Source organism: Pezoporus occidentalis, unplaced genomic scaffold (genome assembly GCF_034315485.1).
Source record: "Pezoporus occidentalis ecotype Australia unplaced genomic scaffold, CSIRO_AGI_Poc_V1 ctg3, whole genome shotgun sequence".
Classification (NCBI taxonomy): Eukaryota; Metazoa; Chordata; class Aves; order Psittaciformes; family Psittacidae; genus Pezoporus; species Pezoporus occidentalis.
Window position 1 is genome coordinate 13,693,368 of NW_026914940.1, and position 25,710 is coordinate 13,719,077.

The 25,710-nt window shown below is 38.0% G+C and overlaps 1 protein-coding gene across 1 annotated transcript in view; it reads left to right on the forward strand.

Annotated features, from left to right (window-relative positions):
- Positions 1-25,710, forward strand: part of EIF3H (eukaryotic translation initiation factor 3 subunit H) — an 85,303-nt gene that overhangs the window by 48,600 nt on the left and 10,993 nt on the right. Inside the window, exons 3-5 of the mRNA XM_062627137.1 lie at positions 19,519-19,686; positions 21,198-21,297; positions 22,671-22,820. Of these exons, the coding sequence (XP_062483121.1) occupies positions 19,519-19,686; positions 21,198-21,297; positions 22,671-22,820 (418 nt within the window). The remainder of the gene's footprint in view (positions 1-19,518; positions 19,687-21,197; positions 21,298-22,670; positions 22,821-25,710) is intronic.

Consider the following 25,710-nt stretch of genomic DNA (forward strand, 5'->3'; position numbering starts at 1 on the left):
ACAAGCACAAGTGCCCCCCCCCTTCAGGTTTTCATTATGTCACAGGTGGTCTCTTTCTTTATCCATTCTTCTCCTGGACCTTTCGTCACTTTTCTGCAGGGTGTCAAGGGGCAGGACACAAGCTGAACATCAGCACCTAATAATTTGGTATGCTTGGTATCGCAGTTCTATCTCTGCATGATAGATTCTTGGTATCATGCATGATTTATATCATGACATGATTCCCTTAACTTTCATGACCAGCTCTTAATCTGTTTCCCTCAGTTGACCACTTTGCATTCATCTGTTCCCTGTTTTTGCCTCATGTCTTGCATTAAGTTCATGTCAAGTGTTTTTTGTTATAGTAATAAAGGCTATTATGCAAAGGTAGGTGGGAGAAAAGGCCTTTGTACTGAGAGAGTTCTCTGCAGCACAGTTGATGCTAACATGTGGTCTATTGAAAAAGTCTCTGTTCCTATGATGGCATTAAACATTTTACTCAGTTCTACTATGAAATTTGTATCTGAGAAAAGTGAGTTTGGGTCTGGATATCACATCTTTGTCTTCCAAGTTTGAAAAGTCAAATGCCCACAAAGGGTATTTATTCTTTCTATTTTTGTACCAAATTTGATGTCAGAATTCCAGAGTGTCAAGAGTGACCAGTTCTCTTGGTCACTAACCATTGTTTAGTGACTAGTTTTGTTTCTACTGTCAGTAATGTTCCTACTATTTATAACACTTTGTAAAATCCAGCCTCTCTTTCATCAGTGCTAATGGAAGTGAATGATAGGATGAGGTGATGGAAACATTTTATTTCCTAAACACTTCTTGGTTTGCCATTGATTTCAGTTACTCTGGAGGACTGATCTTTCACAGCTGTTGCAAAATGTAAGTGGATTTTTTTCCCTGCTGTGCAGATATCTTCTTTTTTCTAAACTCTCCCTGGCACAAAAGGGTCTTTTAAAAATGTCACAAATACAAAACAATTTATGTTGGCATTAAATGTAAACATTTTGCTGTCATTGTTTATGGAAGAAATTGAAAGTTTAGGAATGAATGGGTAAAAAATAAGATAAATACTGAGCAACCTTCTTATAGAAACAGGAATGCAAGTTTTATAGAAACAGGAATGCAAGTTACACATAGTTTATTCCTTAGAAAATATCTTAGATACAGTTTTATCAGTTACTACTTGAGAGTACTTGGGTGTTCGCTTTTCTGTAATTATAGTAATTAAGCCTTTTGTTCTTTCCGAATAAGATTTGTCAAATGCAATGGCATATGATGAATTAATTGTAAGTTTGCTTGTGGTCTAAGTCTAGTGAAAACTATATATACGTATGTAGATCTCATTTTACGTAGGTCGCATTCATCTGTATATCTGTATATAAATGTGTCTAGGTAAATGGTTGTACATGCATAAAACTGTCTAAGCCCCCCAGTGACATAAAATAGTAGGGTAGGTTTTAAATGGGACAACTCTGATTTTGGAAATTATTTTCTGCTGAGGGTTAGTGCTGGACATTAGCGCATACATATGGAAGCACAATGTTGATACAGATGGAAGAGGAAATATCAATTTAGATTGAGGAATGTGTTCCCTATAATCCTCCCTGTTCTCAGTTATTCTTCTAGAGCTTTGCATAGAGCTTGTAGCTATGGTGCGGGAATACTAACTTCAGTAGCAGATGTGAGCCTGAAGCTTATTACATATTTCACCAGATGTTTCATTTATCTTTAGGGCAACCTTCTGGTTTGTTTTTTATATCAAACACTGTAAGAAATGAAATTCAGAATGTATTTTAAACATGTTATGGACATTTGGAGATAAAGGAATCCTTTTATAACCTGGAGAAGCATTGTAATGTCTCACATTAAGTATATTTTCTTTTAAACTTTTAAATATAAAGTTCTTTTAAACTTTATTTCAACAAGGCACTTTATAGTATCATGTATTGATCCAATTTGATTTACACTAAGCTTGTTTGTAAAGATAATGTAGCCCTAAACTGAGCAGATTTTGTTCATTTGTGTAAGCTCATTGTCTATTTTTAAATTTCTTTGTTAATAGCTTATGTGATTTAATATCTAACGTATTTGCTGTTAAAATTCATTTACAGCTTAAAATAAACTTTTGGTTGAAGAAGCTTCAGTATTTATTTTCAGCAATAATTGCGAGTGTCAAAAAGAGATCCCTCAGAGAGGGTAGTTGTAGAAGAAAATTGATCCTTGGGACCCTTCTGTGTTTCCCTGTCTGTGTCTTTGCACAGTCACCTCTGTGCCTGACAGGGTGTTAGAAATTCATCTTCTGTGTGCCTCCACCCTCTCACATGCCCGTGAAGCGCATGGAGTAAAAACGTGTGCTGTCCTTGCCATGTGCGAGTTACCAGATTGTCCTAAAGCTGATGCATGTTTGATGTCTGATAAAAAGTTTAGTACTTGTTACTCATGGTTCAGGAATATTAACAGAACCACATTTTGGAAACTTTTATCAGTGAAAATTGTAGAGGATGTTAAGTTTAATGTCTGTAAAGTCTGTTTAGTGATTTTTTGTTCACAAAGCACATTTAATGGCATTGCTCATTGGGCACTATCTCTGCTTTCTGCTTTTTCTTTCATTGTATCAGTTCCATGAAAAAGAAATACTGTGTTCACAAACTTAAAAAGGAAACCTCAGGGTGAATTGTAAGTCTCCTTCAAGTAGAAGGTCAGTAGGAACCAAGTAAACACTTAAATCTGACCCTGTTCCGTAGACCTGAATATGACGCTTGAGTTCTGTAGAAAAGTTGTCAGACTTTGCATCGAGTGCAGTTCTTGTACTTGCAGTACTGGAAAAGAATTCTTTATTGCTCTTGTCCTTGAGAGGAGAAGTAAGAGAGAGACATTTTTAAAATCACTTTGGATCAAGAGTTTGTGAACTCTTGTGTAACATGGAGCAGGACTTAACAAAAGGCTCTTCTATGTACACGCTCCTCCGTCTGTGGATCTCTCCTTTGTGGCTGTGCAAGTGTCTCTCCCCTTTGGGACTTAATTACATAGCCTCCTTGTGACAGCTACAATTGCTTACATAAAGTAGTATCAGGAGAGTATTTCATGTATTTATAGCTATCTTTTAAAACAACAGCTGGCTACCAGAGCCAGCGTGATGTGATCAGCATTTCTCTCCAAAATAGAATTTGGAAGTCTATCTTAAAAGCAAGTTGGCATGTCATGAAGTCTGGGGTAGTATTTTTGTTCTTCCTCATGCTTCCAACGTAATGCCTAAGAAAGGAGGCCTTGAGGATAGACTTTCATTGCCACATGGCTGTGTGGCAGTAGAGGAGCAGAGAACAGCCTGGGCTCTACTTCTCCTTTAAAAGACAACAGTGGAATAGGCAAATTTTCAGCTGTGTTGAAGTGATCATATCAGTAGTTTAGACAGTTGCCAAAAAAATCTCACTGAAGGATTGTCCATTGCAAATGCGGTGTGGTTTACCATGGACTGGGTTATGCTGAGTCTCTAGCGGAAACCTTGATTTGTGGAATCATTTTGGATTCAGCTCTCCCACACTGAGGTTTTGGTAGTGCAATTGTCAGTTTATTGAGTGTTTCTAACACACAGGATTCTGGTGAGACCATTTTTCACACAGAATCTTCTTTTTCACCAGCCAGAGGAGTGGGACATGGTTTCCAACTCCCTTCAACTCTTAGGTGTAAAAACTCAAGAAAGATTATTTGTAGGAAGTGTGGTAGACTCTTAAGCTAAGCAGTAACTGAAACAACTTACTAGGTGGAAAAAAACCTTTTTTGTTGTACAGCGCTGTGGCTTGCAGTCTTCCTACAGAAAGAAGATTGGGTTATTTACTTTCAGCTTCATTGAATATATTCCTATGATAAAACATGAAGGAGGTGTTGGAAACACAAATTGCACTTTTATGTGGCTGGTTGGTGATTCTGAGAATGTTATAAACATATTTCTTCTGAGGCAGAGAAAACTTCTGACAAAGATTGCAGTATTTCCTGCTGGCACCTGGTACTATGATTGTGATATATAAAATACATTGAGAAGTTAAAAATAGTTATTATAAGTAAACAAAAATTGAGCTTACTTTAATTGAATTATCACCTTCCAGATACCTCAGAGTTGTCACTGCCAGCTCATTAAATTTCTGTTATTCTGAACTGTTTTCTGATAGGAATGTATAACTGTGGTTTTCAGTGAAATACTTCAGAAAATATCATTCTTTGTAATATCTTACAGAGGGATCTTCAGCAGTTTGTCTAGGATTTTTTTCTGATTAAATTATTATTGAGGAGAATTTACCGACTTTGCTGTTGATGGCTGCAACAGTATTTCTCAATTTTCTTGATTTAAATGTAGTTTTAAACAGAGGTGATCATGGTCAGTGTGCTAAGATGCTTTTTAATCTGTATTTCTTTCTGCCATGGTTCCCCATCTGTTGAATAAAACGAATTCTCTAGGCCTCTCTTTTCAAGTCCTCTTGACATAGCAGTTCAGTGTTATTCAGTCCTTGGCTTTGTTTCCTTTCTGTCCTTTGACAGTTCTGTATTTTCATGTTTACTTACTATATTGAGCGGCAGTTGCAAATCTAAGCACAGTTTGTGAAGCAAAATATTTTTGGACTGGCTTACCCTTGTTAATTTTTTGAATCCATTTGTGCTACATTTTTAACATTCAATGAGAGTGGGTAAAATAAATATAGTCTGTGGCCGTTAACCAGAAATTTTGTACCTATTGTAACTAGTATCTTGTTTGCATTTGAAAAAGTATTTAGGCTGAATCCTTTGAGAATTTATATACTGCTCTGCATAATTGCTTTTAACGTTTTCAATAACTAACAAAAAGATGAATGCAGAATGAAAATACTTTTCAAACACAAAAAGTCTCCTTTGGTGAAATTTCACACTATGGTTGGTTGTTTCTAAAAGCGTGTATTTACTCAAACCAAACTCAGAGTATTTAGATTGCCATAATTTTTCTTTAGTATTTAGCAGAACTTTTGTTATCTTGGCCCTTTTCAAAGAATAATCAACAATGCCTTATGTGACTTGAATTAAGGTTTGGTGGGGTTTTTTTTAGTTTTTTTTTTCTCTTTTAGTTTACTGTGTTCTAATTTACTAAGCCATCTTTTCTAATCATAGAATCATTGAATAGCTGAGGTTGGAAGGGATGTCTAGAAGTCTGTGGTCCAGTCCCACTGCTCAAGGCAGGGTCAGCTAGAACAGGTTGTTCACTTGGCCTTTGATCATCTCTGAGGATGGAGGCTTTACAGCTTCAGTCTCCAGTCATCTTCAAGAACCTGTCCCATCACTCTCTCCAGTAAGCCCGTGGTTCTCTTGAACTGGGGAGTCTGTCATGGGATGCAGCACTCCTGATGTGTCTCACTGTTGCTGAGCAGAGGGAGGGGTCACCTTCCTCAGCCTGCTGGCAGTACTCTGCTTATTGCAGCCCAGGAGGCTGCTGGCCTTCATCGCTCCAAGGGGACATTGCAGGCTCCACCAGGACCCCAGAACTTTTATGCAGTTTCTTTACAGCTGGTCAGCTTCAGCATGTTCTGGTGCCTCAGGTTATTCCTCCTGAGGGGCAGGACTTCGTGCTTCCCTTCACTGAACTTTGAGATTCCTGTTGGCCCATTTCTCCGCCCTGTTGAAGTCGCTGTGGATGGCGATACAGATCTCTGGTGTAACAACTAGTCCTCTTAGTTTTGTGTCATTGCAGACTAGATGAGGGCATACTCTGTGCCATCATCCAGGTAACTAATCATAGAATAGTTAGGGCTGGAAACAACCTTAAGATCATTTAGGTCCAACCCCCCTGCCATGGGCAGGGACACTTCACACTAGACTGTGTTCCCCAAGGCGCTGTCCAACCTGGCCTTGAACGTTGCCAGGGATGGAGCATTTACCACTTCTTTGGGCAACTTGTTCCTGTGCCTTACCACCCTCACAGTAAAGACCTTCTTCCTTATATCTGACCTTCTTCCTTATATCTGACCTTCTTCCTTATATCTGACCTTCTTCCTTATATCTGACCTTCTTCCTTATATCTGACCTTCTTCCTTATATCTGACCTTCTTCCTTATATCTGACCTTCTTCCTTATATCTGACCTTCTTCCTTATATCTAGTCTAACCTTCTTCCTCATATCTAACATCTTCTGTTTTAGTTTAAACCCATTACTCCTTGTCCTGTCGCTATAGTCCCTGATGAAGAGTCCCTTTCCTGCATCCTTATAGACCCCTTCAGATACTGGAAGGCTTCTATTGGGTCTCCACACAGCCTTCTCTTCTCCAGGCTGAGATGACTAATGAATATGACAGAGTATTGGACCCAGTATTGGCCCCTGGGACATATCACTAGTGACTGGCCTCCAGCTGGACTTTGTGCAGCTGATCACAACCATGACATTGTCACTGTGTCTTTTATCTGAAGTCTGTTTGGATAGCGTTAATCTTGATGAACTTATTTTTCCTCCAGCTATAACTCAGACTTGTAAATATAATTTATTTACAAAAGCATTTTGGCAGTCAGTGAAACAGATAGGTAGAACCAACTGATCCAGTGATTCATGTTTTTCTCAAACAAGGCTATTTTGCTTTGGGGCTGTGTTCAGAGTAAATGGTGAATGCTGTCCCAAGGGTTTATAAGCTTCAGAGAAGATGCAAGAATGGAAAGAATTGACTTGTCCAGCCCCCCAACAGAGTCCTTCAGCCGAGCGAGCAGCAGAACCGCAGCCTCCTGCCTCCAGCTCTGATGCACTTTACACTGTGCTTTTCCTCTTGGTAGAGAATTGATTGGACTGGATCTGCCCCTCTGCTTCCCAGCTCATTTCCCATGTAGAAAACCTACTTGAAGTTTAAAACTTCCTCCTTGGCACAGAGCACTTTTTCTGCCTGTTTAAACAGGGTGTGAGTTTAGTTCTTGGCTACTTTAAAAGAACAAGCCACACTTCAGTATAGAAGTTGCAAGTGCTGTGTTGCTGAAATACTGGCTTTGGCTTGCAGACTCCTGCCATATGATGTTACAAGCCCTTGAAAGGGGAGAATTTCACCCCAACTTTTGTCTTGTGTAGCTTGATCTAAAAACCATGAGCTTTTATTTTCCAAATTTAATGTTCTGAAACTGTTGTGGGTTTTAGTTTTCTTTAAATTAACTGGTATCTTTTGTATTTGAACATAGTGCATGATCTTAAGTTGTTAAGATGCCAAAGGCTGCTTGTGAGAAGGCATGACTGTCTTCCACCTCAAGTATCTAACCACTCCTGGTTTTATTATTGATCTTACTGTGCGATGGGAAAGACTTTTTGAAGCTGGTCTGAATTCATTGTTTCTTTGAGGACACATTGAAGAAGTTATATTAATGACAAGTATTGCTTGTGTTAGCCTGGGCCTTAGAAACTCAACTGAGTAATAGCAGTAGTAATGCCATTCAGTAGATACTGTGCAGTGCTATAGCTCCTAACTGCAGCACTAGTGCACAATGAAATTGTTTGAGTTGCCTTGGTCTGGATTCCCTGTCAGGTTATTATCTGGGCAGTGGTGTGAAATCATAAACTGGATTCTTCTTTTGGTTGGTTGGTTGTTTTTGTTGAGGAGGGGGTTAGAGATTAACCTTGTAATACTGCAAAGAAACATGCTGTGAGGCTTCTGTGTCTTGTTTGTTGCTGAGAAGTTGCCTTTCCATTACTTGTTGCTGAACTTGCTTACAACATCCTTTTTCCAAGTATATGAAAGTGGCCATGTGTGTTAACATTTACCATTGTGTCCACCTTGATTCTTAGTTAAATGTGTGCTTAATATGGGGGGAGTATACTCCCTCCCCCACTACCTCCCATGCCATATTTATTTGTGTATATGTACATACACATACACACGTGAAAATAAAGAAGCAGTAAGTGATTATGATAAATCTGATTTCCTTGGGAAGAAGGAGTATGATAATCTGATAGCTAATTATTCAGCTCGGAAGTCTGATATAGAAATAGTTTGGGGATTAGGAGAATGCTTATGCGGCAACACAGTTGGGCTGGATCTGTCTCAGCCACTTGAAATGTCACTTAGTTGTACCAGGTTTACCGGGTTTACTTTTCACACCCATGTGGAAAGCCTTTGAAGACTGAACCATGCTTGTTTAAATACTTCTGTAGATTCTTGTATGTTAAAATAAGGACTGGGTTCCCCCCCTTCAAATATGACATGCTAAATTGTGGTTGTCTTCCCCCAGTTAAGGAGTGAGCATTCTGGTAGAAAGATGGCGAGAACTGGAAAAAATGACTTTCATGGTTCTTACATCAGAAAGGCTCACTGGCAGCAGCTACACCATTCAAAACTACCTCCTGGCTTTCCGTGGCTAACCCTGTGTTAAAGCATCGTATTGGAACTGTTTAGAAATCTGTATTGTTATGCCTGAAACTGTATGCTTTTAAAGTGTTAAGTACCTTAAGACTGTTTCACTAATTGAATGTTTCACATGCTACTTAATTGATAGCTGTTGTGGCAGCAGTCACAAGGAGACAGTGCAACGGTATAGCAGTGATGTTCTTGATCATCTCTGTGTTGGAATTTGCAGAAGACCCGATGTTGCACCTAATGAAGCATAACACACTTCTTAGTTGATCAGCTCCAAAATTCTTCACACATTGTTTTTCTTCTGACATCGGTGCTTAACTGTATGGAATGAGATGTGTTCAAAATTTGGTTGCCATCAGTTCTGGATGATGATTTTCTGGTCAGAATGTCATGTCTCTCATCACTGGGAGCTCTGGCTGCCTGCTAACACCCATGATCACTGAATAACTATGTGCATCTCCAGTACCATGCTAATGCTATTGCCTGTCCCGGTGACATTTACATAGTACTGTTTGGCTTCAGGAGTTGAAGGAGGCTAGTTTTTACATGCAGGAAGGGACTGCCTGTATCGGAATTTGATTTAAAATGCTGTTTCTTGGTGTAGCCAGCAGTTTCCAAAATGATTGTGCCATGGCCTTTGACACAGGTAACTTAATAAAAAGGCATAGGTTTCATGAGATGTGAAAGTGTGTCATCATGTAATTGCAATAACTCAGGAGTCTTTCAAGCCAATTCTCTCACAAGCTCTGAACCACTGGTCATATTCTTCCTTCAAAATTGTGTATTTCAAGCACTGTGGGAAATATTAACCAAGATCTTTTACTCTTGGGCCCACCTACAATCAGTTTCCTTGATGCTGTTTCACAAACTCTGAACTACCCTAAGTGAGAATTGAGAACAGCTCTTGGTAACCTTCATACTGCAGTAAAATAGCAGTGTAACATGTATCCTCGTGAATATTTTAATATATATCTAAATATAAAAGGAACAATTATTTCAGATAGTTCTGGCTGTCATTAGTCATCAGCTAAGTGTGGATCCACAGATTCCACATGTGCCACACAAGCCTTTCACTTTGTCTATAGAAATGTTTAGGTGGAGGGGTGGTTTATTTATCCTTTTGGAAACCTGCATGTTAAGAACTTTTTGTATTAGCACTTGGATAGTAAAAGCTGATTCCCCCCCCCCCCTTTTTAAAAAGTTGCCCAGTGGTGAGAAGTAATGTTGAATATGTCTGTCTCCTGTGCAGTTGGATCTGTAGCTCAAGAGCTAAACCAGCAGGGAACCCCTCACTCTCAGATCTTTCTGTCTGCAAACTAAAGAAAGACAAAGATGTTTATTATGGAAAAGATTGCAAGCAAGAGGGCTTGAGTAAGTTTATATGAAAGTCAGTGCTTGGTAAAGCGAATGTCTTACCCTGGGTCTCATAGTGGAGAGATGTTTTCTCATCCATCTACTGGGTAGGACTTTGCCTGGATTCTTACTCGTACCTTGTGTGAATTAAAGTTATGTTGCTGCTCATGGCTTGAGGACCTTGCTGACAGCGGTGAGGAGTGCACACGGACGGTACTACAGCTGAGATCTGTGGAGCTGCTCTTGATTGGAGGTTTCATACGGTTTAATCATTGCTCTTTAAGCTAGTTGATGGTATGTCTCAGGCTTTCTTTATGTCATGGACAGTTAAATGGCTCCCTGCTCAATGGGGATGTGTTACAGAAAAATGTCAGGTGGTGTTTTAAGAGTGTTGCAAGAGATACACTGAAATGTCCTTGTGACATTTTGTTCATCTAGGTATTATACAAAAGTCCTAGTTATTGCTTTAAATGAGGGGTGAGAGTTAAGTGTTTTTTTTTTTTTACTGAAAAGAAAGAAGTGAACATGACATTTTACTTCTGTTTGATCAGTGAGTAACAGCACCTGGGCTAGATAAAACTGGTAGACTTTATAAAACCAATGTGAATTTTGAGGATTATGTGGGGTCCTCCTTGCTTCCATAAAGGAGTTGTAGATGTTAACTGCTTCAAGCCTTGCTGGTGCGTAGGGAGATCCTGCTCTGCACAGATAGGCCCTCAGTGAAAGAAGCTGGAAGCCTGAGGCTCAAAACACACTCGTCTTTTTTCCAAGTGCATGTAACACATTTGACAGCTATATGCCTGTGTAATTTTGATTCAAAAGATGTGTTTATGGGGGTAGCTACCATGTTGTTGTTCTGTTTTGCCAAAAAGTAGAACTTTTCTTGGTGATTCTCCCTGCCAAATGTTTAGCAGTGTTATCCCTACATGATGGACTGATGCAGGTCACAGAAAACAAATAGCTTGTGTAACTTTAAACTGAAGAAGCAGTCTGTAGCAATGATTTTTCTTTTAATGAATCCTGATTTACCATAAGGACTATTCAGGAAAACTGTTGTATGTTGGCTATGTCTGCTACAGAGTATAGACCACATTTTTGTGAGCTTGAAACTAAAGAATAGTGTGAGAGATTCTTCAAAACAGACGTGTGGATATTTAATACTAAAGCATCAGAAAACCACTCACTATTATATGTGGTAACAGAAGATGGGTGTTTTGGCTTTAAGTAAGCTGTTGAATATGTCCCTCCTCTTCCCTCTGCCCTTTGAATTTTTGCAATGCAAACACTCAAGAGTGGTACAAGATACCCAAATTTTGAAGCTTTACAAAAATCCTTTTTCTGCTTTTCAAGGGGAACTGAGCATTTAAAAGCCCCCAAACCTCTTCTGTGAAGTTGTTATTGTTTTTCTTCACTTACTGAAAAGTTATTGACACAATGAAACTGACCTCCTTGTAGTATGTACTGTATGATACTGATTTTCAAAGCGCAGTGGTTGCTGGGCTGTTTCCATTTCAGTGCTTGTCTCCATTCTGCTTTCAGATTGTTTAGAATATGAAAATCTGTGTTAAATTAAAATAGCAAAAATGACCATGTAATTTGTTAATCTTTAAACATTTCCCAATTTTTTCTAGATAATTTAATAACTTCTCCGAGCATTTATGTAATATAAAATGCCATAAAAATACATTAATCTGATTAACATTTATGTAGGAAAGTAATTAGATTTTCACTATATATTTTTGTGTTAGTGTATGTTTGATTGCTTTGTAATGTGTAGCATTAAGGTAGATACTTTGTAAAGAAAGAGCTTTTATCTTTTGATGTAGCCTCACATTGTAGAGTAAACAAGAAAAAAATCAATGGCCACTGAAGAAACTTAAGGAAATATTACTAAATTTTTGAAAATATATTTCTTTTTAAGGAGGTGCTTGGTCAGATATGAGGTTACTTTAACATATAGTTGGATTTTAACCGTGCCGATTCCTATTCATGCCTTTAATCCTGCTTTGTAATGACATTTATTGGACAAAAATTGTGTAAGTAGAGGCTTCAAGGTGCTGAAGTTCATGGGAATGCATTCCTAATAGAAAACATTTGATGCTTTCATTAGGCAGTTGATATTTATTATGAAATGAGATAGTCTCTTCTTGCTGTTTTAAAAGGAAAGCAAGAATTAATTTGCTCAGATGGCATTTTTAGTGATACCATCCACTGCTGTCGTGACAATGTAGGCTGGCTGGAAGTTTTTTTTCCTTTATAAAGATTTTGATTTTGTATCAAATCCATCTTCAGTCAACATTAAAATAGCACTGTAGTAAGCCAAATGAGTGCTTAGATATGGGTGATGTTTACCTGCAGTGTAGGAGGAGATTGAGGATTAAGTGATGAGTTTTTGTAAGGTACTGTGAAGATGGAGCTTTCTATATAAGTGCCAAGAAAACTCCTCCAAATAGATGGCAGAAAACCCTCAAAATAGGTTGCGTTCTCTTCTGGCAGTTGCTTCTTGAAGATCATTGTCAACCAAACAGGGAAATGACATCGCTTGGTTTCTACTTCAGTTTCAAGATTTTAGTTTAAAATGGATTTCTGAGTTAAAAAATGCTTTAGAAGACTCCAGGCTTATAATATTTTTTTAAGATAGTATTAAAATGCTTTTATCCTTTGCAATAATGTTGCATGCCTTAGAAGGCAATTTTGCAAGTTACCTTGACTGTCCTCTTTAGACTATTATTGAAGCTCCAGTGTTTTGTTTAAGAACAGCTCAAGTTTCCATTATCTTGAGTTGCATAGAGAATTGTGTGGTCAGCAAATTTTATTTAGTCTGCCAAAGACTCATTGGTATGTTTTGCTCAGGTGTTAATAAAATGATACGATAGCTTGATTGGTTTGATTGCCTCCTAATTCAGTGGTTATGTGCTTAGACCAGAGCCCTAAGCTTGCTGTCAGAAAACACTGGGCGAGTGCCAGCACATGTGCAGGAAGTGGTGTGCAGGAAGTGGTGTGCTTCCCGTTGTCCTGTCACGCACATCCCCATGCTACCTCGTCCCTTGCTTTACTCCTTACCTCTGAAAACTTGTCTTCACCCTCACTAGTGAGAGAGCTACCTCCTTGCCCTGCTCTGGAAGGAGATATGTCCTGAGGCTGGCCCATGTCTTGGAGCCCCCTCTGTAAAGCAACAAGGAAGTGATGGGCAGTTACCACATGCAATAGTGTGGTTTCATGTCCCAGATGTGAAGACAGTTGTCTGCCTGGACTTGCCAAGCTTCTACCCATCAACTCTGGTGGATCTTATGCAGGGGCAACTGCTGCCTGAATTGGTAATAAATAACAGTCTGGAGATACATGCTTACGTCTTGGGCAAGTGTCTCCAGACAGAAGCACTCCAAACATGTTTTTATTATGTTGCTGTTATTTTTCACCATTCACCTGCTGATAGTGATACCCCCTCTGGGTGTCCCATACCTTTTTCTGCAGAGCACAATTAATACCACACAGTGCTGTAGTAAAACTAGTCTTGAATTGTGATCAAGGTTAAAAATGAGTGAGTTCATTGAACCTACACAAGGAGTAGTTACTTTAGAGTTTTCCCTTTTCTGTTTCTCCCCTTCTCTCTCATAAAATGAAGGACTTTTTCCTTTAGAAAGCATCAGGGCACTAGCAAAGCCTCAGTCATGGAAGACTGTTGGCTTCAGTCAGGACATCAGTACTGACTACAGCAGTAGCATCAGTAGCCTAACTGAAGGTGATTTAGTAAAGCATGGTTTTCGGATGGTGTGCAGTTTTTCCACCAGAGTGGCTAACTTATTAAAATAGAACAATTCCTTAAGAAAATTCATGTACTTTGGACAAATATGTTCTGCCCTTTTTTAAATCCTTGAATTTAGCGATTAAAATGGAGTTGAATTAAGTCTTTTGACTTTTTTGGTTTTGTGGTCTTATGACTGACTATGGCTCTTGGAATTCTGCCTATTTTCAAGTGATTTTTTTTTTTTTTTTTTTTTTCCCCCCCCCCCATCCAGCTACTTACAGGCCCTGGTCTGCTTAGCCTCCAAGTTTAGAGGAGATCAGGTGCTTTCAGCCCAGTACAGCAGAAGTGCATAAAATAGAGTACTGTTTTGTAACCCTGACTCGATATTTCAGAGAAGGAAATGAATATTATTGAGGAAGGCAATATTTACTTTTAATTTTTTTCTCCCTGAATAGGAGAATTGTTGAGTTCCTGAGCTTGTGCATTTGTCTCGGTAGAAGTGTGTGGGGGTTTGGATATAGATAAAAATCTGCAAATATGTGCATGCCTTTGTTCTGCACACTTAAGGCTTAAGAAATATATTTCAGCAGTATCTAAAGTCTTTTTGAGATAAAATATTGCTTTTGCCAGAATTATCTCTGGATTCTTATTTCTTTTTGCCCATCCTTTTAACTTTTTAATCAGATAAGTTGGTTGTGGTAGTAATTATATTTGTATCCTCACAATTGGAATTGTTATCAATAGATGCAGTCATGATGGTTCACAATTTTTTAGGCAATTAATTGAGATTGTGTCTATGGAGGGAAATGAATGAATCTGTTGTCTCCATAATTCTCTGTGTTTAATTAAATAAATTGATTTTCCATCTTTTCAAATGCATATGCTGGTTCCTTGAACTAGCATCTGCTAACTTGTTCTCGTCATTGAAGATACTGTCTGAAGCATACATGTGGTTTGGCAAAGCTTAATATGTATAGAAGACCAGAATTTTTTGTGCTAAGTGTATCGCACTTGTTCAGTACGCATGCTACCACATGGTAGCACTTCAAAAGAAAGAAATTATTGCCTTAAAAATACTATCCACATTAGTAGTGTTGCCATACAAAGAATATTTTGGCTGTTTTTCAGTATAGTTTCACCAGAAAACCTGAAATTTGTGATGTTCATGTTGCCAGTTAAATTCAGGCAATTGCTAGCATGGAGGCTGGATGTTTCTTCTGATGGACTTTTGTGTCCCTTGGAAAACACGCACAGTCTTGGGTAAATTTTATTTGGTGACAACCCTAAGTTTTAGTTTATCTGTCTTCTGCATGCCCAGGGTTCTGCAAGGAAACACAGCTACTCCAAAGAATCTTTTTGAGGAGGCTGCTGTGGGTGAGGGAGCAGTAAAGGTCTGCCTTGTTCTTGAATCAGTGACTTGCCTTATGAAGACACGTGTAACTCCTGGTTGAGCTCATAGTTAAACGACAAATTTGTGAACTGTGAGTCAAGACAAACACTTCACTGTGAAATCCAGACTGAAGGCTATGCAGATGTTAGTGGTTCCTAGCATAGAGTTGTTCATTACCTCCTTTGGCAGTGCTGCCTGTGTCCACCATAGGCTGCAGTGAGCTGGGTGAGCAGCAAGGTAAAGCCAGGCTATGGCATATGGTACTGGGCATGAAGTTCTTCCACTTTGATGGGGCTTGGCTTTTTAGGAGCTGTGTTAGTTGCTGCTCTTAAAACCAGATTTCTTAAAACATACCAATTTAAAACACATTTTGAAAATTAATGACTTGAGCATCTGAGGTGCCATCGACCATATTGCTTCCAAGCCATCTTCAATCAGGGATTCATATATCATAATATTTACTAGCAGTCTCAATGAGCCAGGCTGAACTGTGTCTCACCTGGTGGTAATGACAACTATTTAAGGACTAAATTTCAGCAACATGTACATTGATATGTGACCTCCTGGGAGCTGGATTTTATGACTTGTTTATAAAGAAATACAGATAATACAGTTTTAATGACAAATAAACTTGCAGCATTTATCAGGTTGGTACAAGAGCACTTGCTTTGGAAGTGTTTCAGAAATAAACTGTAACTTCAAGCAGGATGTGAATTTGCCAGTTGTTTGTAGGCTCTGGTGTCTTAGATTTGCATTTTGAAATCATCACGTGGACCTTGTTTCTGTTTTTCAGTGTCTCAGTTGATTTGACCAATTATTAAAATAGGTTTTCAAATAGTGAAGTTATTCACTGAGGATATCTTGAGGTACTTGGAGAACATGGCTGAGTTGTCGCATTGTTGAATGGGTCATCACATTAGTGTTCAGTTCTTGGCCTTGTCTCTGATTTATTATGTAATTTTGGGTATGTTATTTTCTTACTGGTAAGGTAGGGTATATACGTCCTTTATGTTAAAGCCCAGATAAAGTTTCTAATGTTGCCAGTGCTTTTTGCAGAAGGAAGATGTTTTTACATTATTTTAATGTTTTCTTTAATCTTTTCCAAGTTTGTTAAAATGTAGCTGGATTCAGGGGAAAAATATCCACCAAGTTATTGTAACAGGTTTTACTGTTTTCAGTCAAGGGATTCTATTAGTACAAATTCACACAAATCAGTCATATTCAAGCAAAACACTCATACTGTATAGTTTTGCACTTTATCTGCTTTAGACAAGTTATAGTAACACTTTCTAGCCTCATTAATTCCACCCCCACCCCCATCTGTTTGCAGACTAACAAAAAAATTGCCCTTTTAGAGGCAGGATTTTTATTTTATTTTATTTTTATATTTTAATAATAGCAAAAGAGAGAATCTTCTGTTTAAAAAGAAAAAAAAAAAGCCCCTGAGAGATGTTCAGGAGATGATGATGGCCCAGGAGACAGAGGCTGTACATTCTCAGTGCTGGAAGCACACTAAAGAGAGCAAGCATGGCTGTTGGTTTTCCTCATCATAAGGACACTCCTGAACAAATAGCTTGCTTAAAAATGAAGGTACTGTCTAAATGATAGGGAGAGGAGAGAAGCTTCCTAATGTGGCTCTTCTCCTGCCTTTTGCCTTTCTAACCTCTGTTCTGGGCGCTGTCAGGTTTAGTGGCACTGTTCGGTTGCACCTTTGCAGTGTGGCTTGGAAAGGGCTATTATTGAGTCAGTGAAGCCTAGTTAGAAGCACATGACTCTCTCAAGTCCTAACAGATTGAGGGATCTGTAGGAGAGCGCCCTTGCCTAGTCTGTGCTAAACTCTAGGTAAAAACGTGTTCTGTAGATTGGGCAACAGCTGTAAAGAAACAGTGGTAACGATATCAATAAAAGCAGCTTGGGGGCTGTTACCATTTGTGCAAGTTGGCAGCTTGTTGGAGCTATCTAGCTACTAATATATGTTATAAAATATGTATGTTTGGTTAAAAGAGTTTCCATTTCTCCCTGGTGGGGACTGCATCATGTTCTAATTTCTGCAGTTGTTTTCCCAAGGCAGAGATGTTGGCTTTTGATGCTTTATTGGTTCTTTGAGATTTTTTCCGCTAGTGCCTTCATTATCATCTAACTGCTAACAGTCATGAGAGGAGGAATTGCTGACTTGAAATCTGGATGGTTTTCAGTGAGTCCTTTTTCTTCTGGACAATATCACTTACATTTATGTTCAGTTACATATTGCTGCTTATTCCATATTAAAGAAAATAAGTTGTCCTGGAACTTGGTTATCAGTTACCTCTCGGATGAACACTTTCAAGAGCATGATATACCTTTGTTCGAGTTTGTAAAAGATCTGGATGTAATCTTTGGCTATTTCCTCTCTTTAACATTACATCTCTTAAGGGAGAAATTATCTGAATGGGTCAATCACTTGATTTCATAGGAATCTAGATGTGTCTTTTTCCCAGTATTACATGACTACCTCTACTTTGACAGTATCCTCTATTATAAGAGAATTTCCACTGCAAGGAGCAGTCTAGCCTCAGCCATCTAAAATTCACATTTAAATTAATTCTCAAAAAAATCTTTTGTCTCTTTCAGTTCCTTTTGAAAATCCCTTTCTAGTTTTTCCTTTTCATAGCTTCATTTGGCTTGAAAGGATCTAGCCATAATTTCATGTTTTAGCATGTCGTGAAAGCAAGTCTTTCTTTCTTTCAGAGATATCTCTGAAAAGCTTCTTTAAACCTAAATAGTTTATTCTGCCTACATTTAATAAGTAGATCATATGCTTTTTCAATTCAAAATTGTGGTCACAGCAGGAGGCTTTTAGTTTGTTCTGGGGAGGTCTTTGTTCTTTGTTTTCTGTTTTAATTGTAAAATTCAGTAACTTAGCATCTTCTCTCTCCCCCCCCCCCCAAAAAAAAACAAACAGCAAAATCTTCAAGTTTGAGGACTGAGCTTCTTTGACAAGCTAGATCCTAGTTTTGCTGTTGTGAGCAACATTGGGGTGCTACCTGCTTGAGTATAGGGGTTGCTGTGTAAAGAGCGTGCTTGCAACACCAAAATGTGTTTCTGAAAGTTGTGCAATAAAAGCAGGCTTAAGATTTATTTTGATGTGGCAAGGGGGAAGGTTTTCATACTGACTTCAGAACAGCTGATTGACCAGTTCTGCCACCTGGCTGTCCTGAAGTGTGCAGTGGCATCTTTAGGTTTGCCCAAATGGTGCAGGTCTTCTCTTTTCGTTGCTGTGTGTAACAGGATTTCAGACTGTAGCCTGGATGGATTTGCTGTATTAGTTTTGGGGCACTGTATTAGCATGGTGTTCTGGATGAAACACAAATTGCAAGTCATTTCCATCAAGATACTGTGAACTAGAATACAAGCACCAACATTTGCTGGTGGAAAAAGTCTGCAAGGGTTTGTATAAGTGTGCATAGATTACTTTAAAAATACAGTCAGTAAGATATGGCAGTTAAATGAAAAGGGCCAGCAGGCTGCAGAATGTAGATTGTGCTGAAAGGGTGATAAGCTGGAAAAATATTTGCTCAATCTTGAAAAATGTCTCCTCATATCTTTATGGAATATGGTTGGATTTTTATTTTGCTCTTGAAAGGATATGAAGTGGGGGTCTGAAAATGTAGCGTGTTCTGTCCCTTAATTTATGTTGCTTTCTTTTATAATGGGTATCATGTTTGCAGCAGCAGACAAAATTTAAGGATTGTGCAGTGTTATTGCATATGATTTCCTGTCACTTGAGCGTTGCTTCATCTGATAATCGCACTGCAATCTGTTTTCTTAAATTTAACTAGCAGGCACAGTGTCTTGTCTGTTTAAAAGGTCTGGTAAGTGATAAGGTTGCTGATCTGCTTAGTGGGATTATGCTAAACATTCCTGAATAGAATTCTGTTCCATCAAGGCAATCTGTTTGAATGAAGCATTTAGTAGAAATAGGATTTATGTGTTGGTACAGTGAAACATTACAGCTGTTGGTATAAAAAGCATGACAAAAAAATATTCCCTGCAGTCTAAGGTACCTTAGTGTATATAAATATGCATGCCTGTTATGTAGGATATATACATACATGCAAACTTATGTATTTATATACATCTAAAAAGAGGAAACTGTGTTGAAAAATTGCAGATAAATGCAGTCAAAACTATCTGACAGCTATAGCTGGTCCCCTAAACTCTAATACCAAAATGTAGTTTTACATTGTGAAAAAGACATAAATAGTTTATCTTCTATATCACATACTCACTACATAATTTGCCTTTGGATTCAAAAAGCTATTTTAATTCCAGACAGTATTTCAACTTAAATCACAGTATTTCTTTGTCGCTGAATGGTAAAATGTTAGTGCTTAATGGAACCCAGTATCCAAATTATTTTTTTTTTTATGAATGAGCAAGGTAATGCACATTGTAAATGACGTGTAACAGTTTGTTGATCACTTCAGCAATTAACTGCAGCTGAAAAAAGTCTGCTTACTCATTCTTAGTCTTACTCTAATTCTCTGAGGAAGCTCTGGATTTTAATGAAGACAGTCCAGCAGTGAATAAACAAACTTAAAGGCTTTTGCAAAAATGAAACCAAAATAGAATACAATTTACTCATTTAATATCAAGCTGTCTCTCAAAATAGTACAGATTGTGTAATTTTACTTTTTAACCATACGTTTTATTTAACCTAGTTCAATACCAGATGGAAATGATGCGAAGCCTTCGCCATGTAAACATTGATCATCTTCACGTTGGCTGGTACCAGTCCACATACTATGGCTCTTTTGTCACTCGTGCCCTCCTGGACTCCCAGTTCAGTTACCAGCACGCAATTGAGGAGTCTGTAGTTCTCATTTACGGTTAGTATGAGGTTTCCTTTATTATTCTTTTCCCCTCTTAATATTATTACTACTATTTTTGTATTCTGTCTTTTGCCTGTAAGAGTAGCCTGGCAGGCCTTTTCAAGTAAATACCAACCCTGTGTCTACGGCAGCCTCAGCAGCAGCTAAGTCTAGACAGGGTTTCCTTCTTTCTGTTTATTTTTCTTGCTATCAGAGCCCTGATGTGTACGTTTTGGAATGCTGGAGTAGCTGCTTCATTTTTATTCCTTCATCTCCCCTCCCTCGTTGAAGGGGCTGGTGGAACCCGACCAGATGTCTAACAAACCCCGCTTGCTAGCGTGTCTGGCTCTGTACGTGACTGACCAATCATCACACGAATTGCCAAGTTTTTTTTATACCTCTGACAGAAGCATACAAAACCTGGACTGTTTCTTAGCACAAAGATTTTTTTCTTTTCTGCCTATTTAATGGTGTTTCCTCAAGCTCTCCAGACCAGATGTTCTGTGCTGTATCAGAACCGTAGGCAATTTAACAGCTTTATAGCCTCCCCCTCCCCAAACACTCACAGTTTGCCATATCTGGCAGACTTGCATATAGTTTCCAGCTGAGAAGTAAATGTAACGTCCTGAGTATCTGTCAGAAAAAATACTAATGAATACGATCAATCTTATGAGCTGCCCCAAAATTGTTTCAGTATGTTAACAATTGGATTACAGTAAAGAACAAGTTGTTAAAGTATACTTATATTGGCTGGAAACATTGCATCATCAGACCTTGATGAATTTTCCACTTGTTTCAGTCTATTTTGGTTTTCATTTTATCACCGATTGCTAAAAGTTTTACTATGTTAAGTTTCAGACAACATGAATGTTAACACAGCTTTTATTCTCATGTTGGCATGCTACAGCCGTTATCATGCTGCAAGTGTTAAGCTTCTTTGTCCTAGGAATGTAACAGTTTGTTTAGAAAATTTCCCCCTAAATTCAGTAGAGTTTGTCAAGGCAAAGCTAACCTTTTTATACACCAGTTACATTGTTATGCACAAAGCACCAGGGCAACTTGATCTGAATTAGCTTATTGCTACTCTAAAATCACAGTTTTTTTGGTATAGAGTTTAATGATTATTATAATTTAGTGCATAATGACTGGAGGGAAAAGTCTGTATTTAGATGAAGTAGCTCTTACGTAAGTTTGTGGAGAGTTCATATTAAGAAAAGAAAATGTGAATTAGACCTTTAATAGGGAAATAATGTTGCAAGTAGAATGGGTCTAGATGCCCCCATGTTCTCCAACTTATGTTTATTAGTTATCTTCACTGTGTGTAATTGGATGTATTTTATGTTCCAGCGCAATAGGTTTACTTCTGCTGTAGTGGCTTTTCTGCGCTGCTTGTCTGAATTTTTTTTAATAGGACTACTCAGATATTTTCCTCCTGTTTATGTCATTTAGATATTAAAAAAAAAAAAACAAAACTAAACCAAACCAATCTGGGGTTAGTAATAATGCACTTCCTCTATTTAAAATTACAGATCCCATTAAGACTGCCCAAGGGTCGTTGTCACTGAAGGCATATAGGCTGACTCCTAAACTGATGGAAGTTTGCAAAGAAAAAGACTTCTCTCCAGAAGCGTAAGTGACTTAAAAGAATGTTTTCTCGTCGGTTTTGCTGGATAATTTGAGAGGCAGAGGGGTACAGAGGGTGGTGAAATACTGTATTTTAAAATCCCATGTGCCTGGAAAACTGGCTATATATGGGTACCGACAGATGTGCACTGATACAGTGGGCTACCAAGGCATGAACGTCTGTCTAGGCATCTGAATAAGAGCTGAAGTGATGGAACTTGAACTGATTTTGGAGGTGGTCAGTGGACTGGCTATAAAGACCATGGTGAAAATGGCTGTATCTGGGAACAGGGTCAAGAATATAAAAACAGAAATGGAGAAGGAAATAGCTGGTCTGTCTTTAAAGCTCTTTTCTTTTTCCAGAAGGAAAATTGAACAGGTATTCTGGAATAGCTCCTGTTCTGTATTTATTCCAAATTAACTCCCCCGTGTGGACAGAAGCTTCTGGAGTAAAGTAGAATAATTAGTCTGTTATAAAAGATTAGCCACTTACAATAGATGTAGGCCTGAGTAGTCTTTTTCCTCAAACAGCTTGGTGTTCAACAGCAAAAGCACTTGTTAAACATTCTTTGTTGAGGAAAGATGGAAACATTTCATTGCTTGGAGTAAAAATACAGCATTTCCATGATAAACAAATCTGTGCTTAGTCAAAAAAAAAGGCCGAGGGGGGGAGCAGGGAATGAAAAGCATAAAACCAATATGCATACAAAGAAGTTAAGAATATATTTCCTTAAAAACGTACAGATCATGCTTGCATTTCCAGATTTTTATGAAAGGTCTACTTTATTATAAAGCACTAATAGTAGTTTTTATGTGTATATTGTTAAAAAAATATACTCTGGAAATTTGTATTAATATCCACCATGGAATTTAGTTATTCCAGAGCACACACAGTTTTATTTTGCCAATCTAATTTTTGGTCAGTAAAAATTTTAATTATTCAGCTGTTGGGGAAATTGTTTTTCATTGTAGTAGTTACGATTTTAAAGGTATATCAGTGTCATGTGGTAACTAACTGCTTACTTCTGTTTGAGAAACCCTGATGGCAGGGAGATCAGTGAAATATTTGGAAGGGGCAGAGTTAATCCTGTTAGTACAGTCTTTTGCTGGAGGCTTTTTCATGTAACTGATGTATTAGCAAGCAAAGCGGCTGCGTGACTTCTGAGAGTTTTTCCTAGAGCAGCTTTTCCTAGTCTTTGTAAATGTGAGATTTTGCCATGCAGATGCTCTCTTACCAAAACTTGACTCTTGCTTGATTATGGAACTATGAAAATCAAGAGTTTTTACAAAATTGACAATTGTTGTAACAGCAATTCAACAAAAAGAACAAGGAAGCTACTGGTTATATTAATAAATAGTTTTTAAACTTTTTTTCACAGCTTGAAAAAGGCAAATATTGCTTATGAAAACATGTTTGAAGAAGTGCCCATTGTAATTAAGAATTCATACCTGATCAATGTGATGTTGTGGGAACTGGAAAAGAAATCTGCAGTAGCCGATAGACATGAATTGCTCAGTCTGGCTAGCAGGTAAGTACTTGTTACAATAATGGATGTATTTTTATTCACTTTCCCAAACCACAGTTTAACACCTTGGGTGAAATCCCAGTCTCATTACAGTCCATGGAAGCTTTGCCTTGACTTTTAGTGGGGTTAAGACTTTACCCTTCATGTTCTTTTGCTGAAGGAAGAAACTGTGATAAAACTATAGCTTTAGATTGAAGGGCTAATTCAGTCTGTAATCTGTATATACCTGTACTGCTTGAAGTGTGTAATGTTTTCAGAAGTGTATGTTTCTTCAAGAAAATACTGACCTTGATAATTCAGGCAAATAGATCTGGAAATAAAAGTTGCTTTTAAAAAAATATTCCTTAAGTAATTCTAGAAATTGTTTTAATAAAAAATAAAGCACATTTGTTCTACTTTGGTAGCAGGATGCATTTGAAACTAAACTAACATAATAAAGTGTCTATCTGAGAAACTGGCAAAAATGCTCAGACTGATTGTCATGACAGCCAGCATTCATGATGTCAGAAATTGGTTTTAAGAGTTTTTGGAATGATCTTCTCATAACTTTATGTAAGAATAACTTTTTGTTCCTGTAGTATTTTTCCCCTGAAAATACATTTATGATAACAGAATAGGCATGACCTGTAGCAGTATGATTAGAAGTTTGGTGGTACTTAAATCTTACACAACACAGTATAGTTAATTGTATTATTATTGGGCTGACCAAAATAACCAGATGCACAAAATGATGCAATGTCTTGCTGAATGTGGAAACTGGGATGTAGTCACCAATAGGTTTTTGGGGTGTAACACTTCTTTTTATGTCAAGGCATTGTCTGCCAAGATTCTGATCCCCTCTGACTCTGACAACCAAGCTAGCTGAATACTAGTGGCCTCTTTAATTTTTCCTTTTTTCCACTCCCCTCTCCCCCTTCACATGTAAGGTTAATACTGGTTAATGGACCAGGAGTGCTAGTGGTCCATATGTTGCCTGAGTTAGCAGAAATTTTCTACTCTCTTTACTCGAGCTTATGTGGATGTATTGAGGGATCTGATAGCTTTTAGAGAAATTGGTCAAGAGAGAGCAGAGATAGTGTTGAATGCTGCCAGGGAATTCACAAATTGCCAGAAGAGGTACTTACTCCCTAATTTTGTCCAGTCAAATTGTGACTTTGCACCTTGGAATTAACAATGTCGATAATTTTTTTCTGACGTGCTCAGTCTGCTTGACTTTTCAGGTTTTCTGTCAGGTTCTTTCCTTGGTCAAAGATCACAAAGCTTTCTCCATCTGAGGAGAGGGTGGGCACTGGATCTAAGAGATGACAGTGACTCCTAATGAATTCTACCACTTTACTGTGAAGAGGAGGATGGTGCTGAGCAAGTTTCCAGGTGACCTGACAGCATTTCCCTGGATTGTTCCTATGGGTTTGCTCCTGTAAAATAGGTTGGGGCTACCCAGCAGCCTGGATCCTAGCACAGGCTGTTGCTAGTTATGCAGTACAGTTTTGGAAATGGAAATTAATTTGAACAGATCACAAAGCACATTTGAAGTTTTTCATTTGCTTTACATCTTACATAGTAACTGTTCCGTAGCACTGCCCTGACTCAAGATAAAAGGTAAGAGCTGTACAAATTAATTTCCTTTCTGAAATGATGGTGTTAATAGGCTCGTGCAAGACAGGCTTTTATGTTGGTCCTTATGTACGTAAACAGGATGAGAAGTTAACAGGAAAAACACAAGCCCCAAAGAAAAAGGAAACATCGTCGTTTGTGTGTAGGAATCCTTCACAACAGGAAAAAAAAGTGATAACTTTTTTCTTAGTGAATCAGATTTTCTTTTCAGTGGCTGTTTTTTGGAGCAGTGCAGTGCTGTTGTTGACAATGACACAAGTGAAATGGGATTCTTCATAAACCTGGTTAAAAGTGCCTTTTCAATTAAGTGTGTTTCTTTGAACTTAACCAGTTACTATCCCATATACTGGCAGCATTTTCTTGAGCTTATTGAAGTCTAGAATTTCCCACTAATGGGGAATTAATTCAACACATTCATCAGTTTTCAGAGGTGTTTTCTGCATTATGTCTCCTGAACTGATTTTCCTGGCAGAATTCTTCTGGCTTACCTGGTCTGTTTGAGGAACTTAAGGTGCTTAGTTTAGTTTGAAGGAGAGAAAACTTTGGGAATTACCCCAGTGGGTTTATTTCGAGGTTTTTATATGGGTCCTTTTTATATTCATTTATTATTAATATTTGATAACTGCTTTTAGGTACTGGGCAGATTACATTCAGTAATATCTTGCAGTGGTATAACTCAGCAGCTGGCAGATTAAAACATTTTAATGCTTGTTTATTCAAGGTAGAGTGACTTGTACTGCCTGTTGAAATACTTAACTAGTTTTTACTTGAATTCAACTACGAAGATTTCTCTATCAGAGCATATATTGCCTGAAGTAGCGGAGTTCAAACCCTTACTGTTTTGGAATTTTATTTTCGCTTTGTATTTCCTTATTTTTGTCTTTGAAGGGTTGTGTCTAAAACACTTCAGATACCAACTTTTAATTTTGGTGCATATCTTCCTCCCTTACCTTTGCTATTGTAGAAGTATTTGGCAGTAGCTTTAAGGCTACTTTTATTTTTGTCTGTTCTTTTTTTTTTTTTTTTTCCTTTTCTAGGGTTTGGGTTTGGTTGGGCTTTTTTGGGGTTTGGTTGTGGGATTTTTTTTGTCTTTTGTGAGCATCCCTGAACCTTTTTTAATCTTCTGAAGCAATGGTTTTGGCAATGAGATTATTTACCCATAGTTCTTCTCTGGAGAGTTTGTTTCATCAAGATTCTCATGTGTTCAGCCACCCACCTTGTCTGAGTTTGAAGCTGTACCCATTTGAGGTACTTTGTCTGCATCTTAATATGTTTCTTC